Below are 2,626 nucleotides of genomic sequence, written 5' to 3'. Positions count from 1 at the left end.
TACCGTGCGTACCTCCCGGGACGGTTCTAAGGACTGAATGAGATGGTCCACATAACACAGAGGGTCCGAAATACCATCGGCTCCCACTGTGGCTTCGCCGCTGCCCCCACAGGGAAAGGCAGGCGGGGCCGAGACGGAGACCGTCATGCGTGTGTTAGTAACTGCCACCTGTGCGTGCCGGGCCTGGGCCTGGGATGTCCACCATGACATCGTTTTACTGTCCCCGAGACCCTCGAAGCGGGACAGAGAGGGACAGAAAAAAGAAGTCAGACAAGACGGAAGGTGAGTGTGGGCAGCAGGAACGGACAGCGGAGGGAGGAGATGGGGTGTGCGGGGTGGTGGGGGGCTGAGGAGGAAGAGGATGAGCACGGGGGACCGGAGGTGTCGGGGAGAGAGCAGTGGACCCCAGGAAGGGCGCAGAGCTCCTCCCCGCCAGACCGGCGTGAAACGCAGGGGGAGAGGCTCCAGGTCGGCGCGTGCACCCCTCAGGCTTCCCGCCCCAAGAGCCGGAGGCCCCAGACCAGGCCGCCTACCTCGGTGGCAAAGAATCCTTTGGGGCGGTGTTTGCCCAGGGACGCGAGGCCCCCCACTGCAGGACTCTCGCTGGCGCTGATGGTCTGCTGAGCGGCCGCCAGGATCTCGTCCAGTTTGTCTAGGGGGAGGGAGATGGGGGGTGGAGACACAGCCATATGAGACGCTGCCACGAGCCCGCACGGTGTCTTACAAGAGCCAGAAGAGGACACCCCTGTCCCCACCACCCCGGTGGACCGGCAGTGCCCCTGGCGATGGTCTCTGGCCCAGCCATGGGGAAGGGGAGGGCGAGAAGGCGGAGGCGTGGGACCGGACAGCCATCACGACGGAGGCGGGAGCTCAGACTGGAAGGCTGGGGCCCCCGAGGGTGACCGGCGGGGGCGCGCGGGGCAGGGGCCCTGGGCTGTCTTACTGAGCGCCATCTGGTACACCGTCCGCTTTTTCTCCATGCTGGGCACCGGCGCCGGCTGCTGCTCGTACTCTGCGGGCGAAGGATGCGGCTGAAGCGCGCGGCGCCGCGGGGGGCGGGGCAGTGAGGGGCCAGGGCCGCGGAGGGGCGAGTCCGCCGGTGGGGTCGGGACCGGGGCCCTCCCGCCAGACCTGTGCCCACTCACCACTCTTCTTCTTCCAAGGGGAGACTAGCCCGGGGGGGAGGCAGTAGAGGAGCCAAGAGTTAGGACGTCAGGGGCAGGCCAGGGCCCCCCTGTCTGGATCGCCCGCCGCCCTCGGGGCCCTGGGCTGGGGGCGGTCAGCTGCCCGCACCGCCCCTCAGGGGAAAGCCGGACCCCCAGGTCCTCTGTCGGGAAGGAGGGGCTCACCCTCCATCCTGGTAGTGGGGGTCGAGGGAGCCCGGGGGGCAGGTGATGGGGAATGGGGGTGCCGACAGATGGAGAGGGGCTAGGAAGGGATGGGGACCCGCAGAGAGGGACGTCCGGACCCAGAGAGACCCCGACAGACAAGCAGATACAGAGGACAGCGGTCGGTCGACGCTCAGACGCCCCTGCCCAGCGACACACACGGGGGCCAGAATCGGGCTGGCCGTGGACGAGGGACAGGACGAGGACAGGAGTCCCGGTCACTGACGATACTAACGAAGTCCAGGGACCGTCCCGGCCCCCCTGCCCCGCCAGCCCCACAGGCTCACCCATCTCCTCCAGCTCTGAGGTCATAGACTTGGATCGCAGCGAGATGGCCGGGGGCGGGAGCCGCTTAGCCTGCTGGGGTGCTGAAAGGATAACGTTGGGGGTGATGCATCAGTGCCGCGGGGAGAAGCCCCCCGCCCCACCCGCCAAAATGCTCCTAGAGCTCAGAGAACGGCGCCCGTCAGCATGCTGAGCCCCGCCCCGCCACCGCCTCAGCGTCCCCCCAGAAGGGTCCCGAGCAAGCAGCCTTGGGGACGGGAAGGCCCGGGGCGGGGACCTGCCACCAGTGCTCCTGAGGGCCTCGGTCTGGTGGCCACCGAGTGCCAGCCCTAGGCCACGCACCTTTCTTGTGGACGGCCTCGTCCATGTCCGGGTGCCTGGTGACCATCACCACCTTGACCATCAGTGTGTTGCCCCCTTGCCGAATCATGTTTACCACCTGCCGGTGGCCGACCTTCACCACATTCTGCCCGTTCACCTGTGGCACAGACACCCCCGAACCACGCCCGGCAGGTGAGGGAGGAGGGCTGTCCACTCCGGAGTCCCCAGGGAAGTGGCGCTCTGCCTCGCCCCACCGGCAGCACCCGCGGCCGCCTCTCTGCCCCTCGCCCTGCCCACCGCCCTCTTCCCGGCAAAGCCTCATCTCTCTGTTCCTGTAACTCTCCTGGCCGCGGGGGTGACCGAGGAGCCGGGCCTCCGTTATTCACTCCTCTCTCCTGCCCTGTCCTCCTTGCACTGTGTGTGTGTGTGTGTGTGTGTGTGTGTGTGTGCACGCGCACGTGCACGCGTGCGAGCTTGGGGACAGCTCTGTCATCTTTTGAGACGCTTCGGAGAGGCTTTTGGATCAAGTCTCTGAAGAAAGCAAGAGCAAGGGAGTTTGGCGCCAAGGTGTAATCTGGACTTGGGCAGCCAGGCCTTAGCGTGGACCACGCAGGGCCTCGGGATTCGTCCCC

The 2,626-nt window shown here is 67.1% G+C and overlaps 1 protein-coding gene across 1 annotated transcript in view; it reads right to left on the bottom strand.

Annotated features, from left to right (window-relative positions):
- The window catches only part of SHANK1 (SH3 and multiple ankyrin repeat domains 1), a 42,560-nt gene that overhangs the window by 13,954 nt on the left and 25,980 nt on the right, over nucleotides 1–2,626 (bottom strand). Inside the window, exons 15-19 of the mRNA XM_011382936.1 lie at nucleotides 2,016–2,151; nucleotides 1,676–1,756; nucleotides 1,146–1,169; nucleotides 944–1,012; nucleotides 534–652 (exon numbers count right to left, since the gene is read on the bottom strand). Coding sequence (XP_011381238.1) covers nucleotides 534–652; nucleotides 944–1,012; nucleotides 1,146–1,169; nucleotides 1,676–1,756; nucleotides 2,016–2,151 — 429 coding nt within the window. The remainder of the gene's footprint in view (nucleotides 1–533; nucleotides 653–943; nucleotides 1,013–1,145; nucleotides 1,170–1,675; nucleotides 1,757–2,015; nucleotides 2,152–2,626) is intronic.

The sequence above is a fragment of the Pteropus vampyrus genome, unplaced genomic scaffold (assembly GCF_000151845.1).
Source record: "Pteropus vampyrus isolate Shadow unplaced genomic scaffold, Pvam_2.0 Scaffold494, whole genome shotgun sequence".
In the NCBI taxonomy this organism is placed as follows: Eukaryota; Metazoa; Chordata; class Mammalia; order Chiroptera; family Pteropodidae; genus Pteropus; species Pteropus vampyrus.
This window is presented reverse-complemented; position numbering and strand designations above follow the sequence as displayed.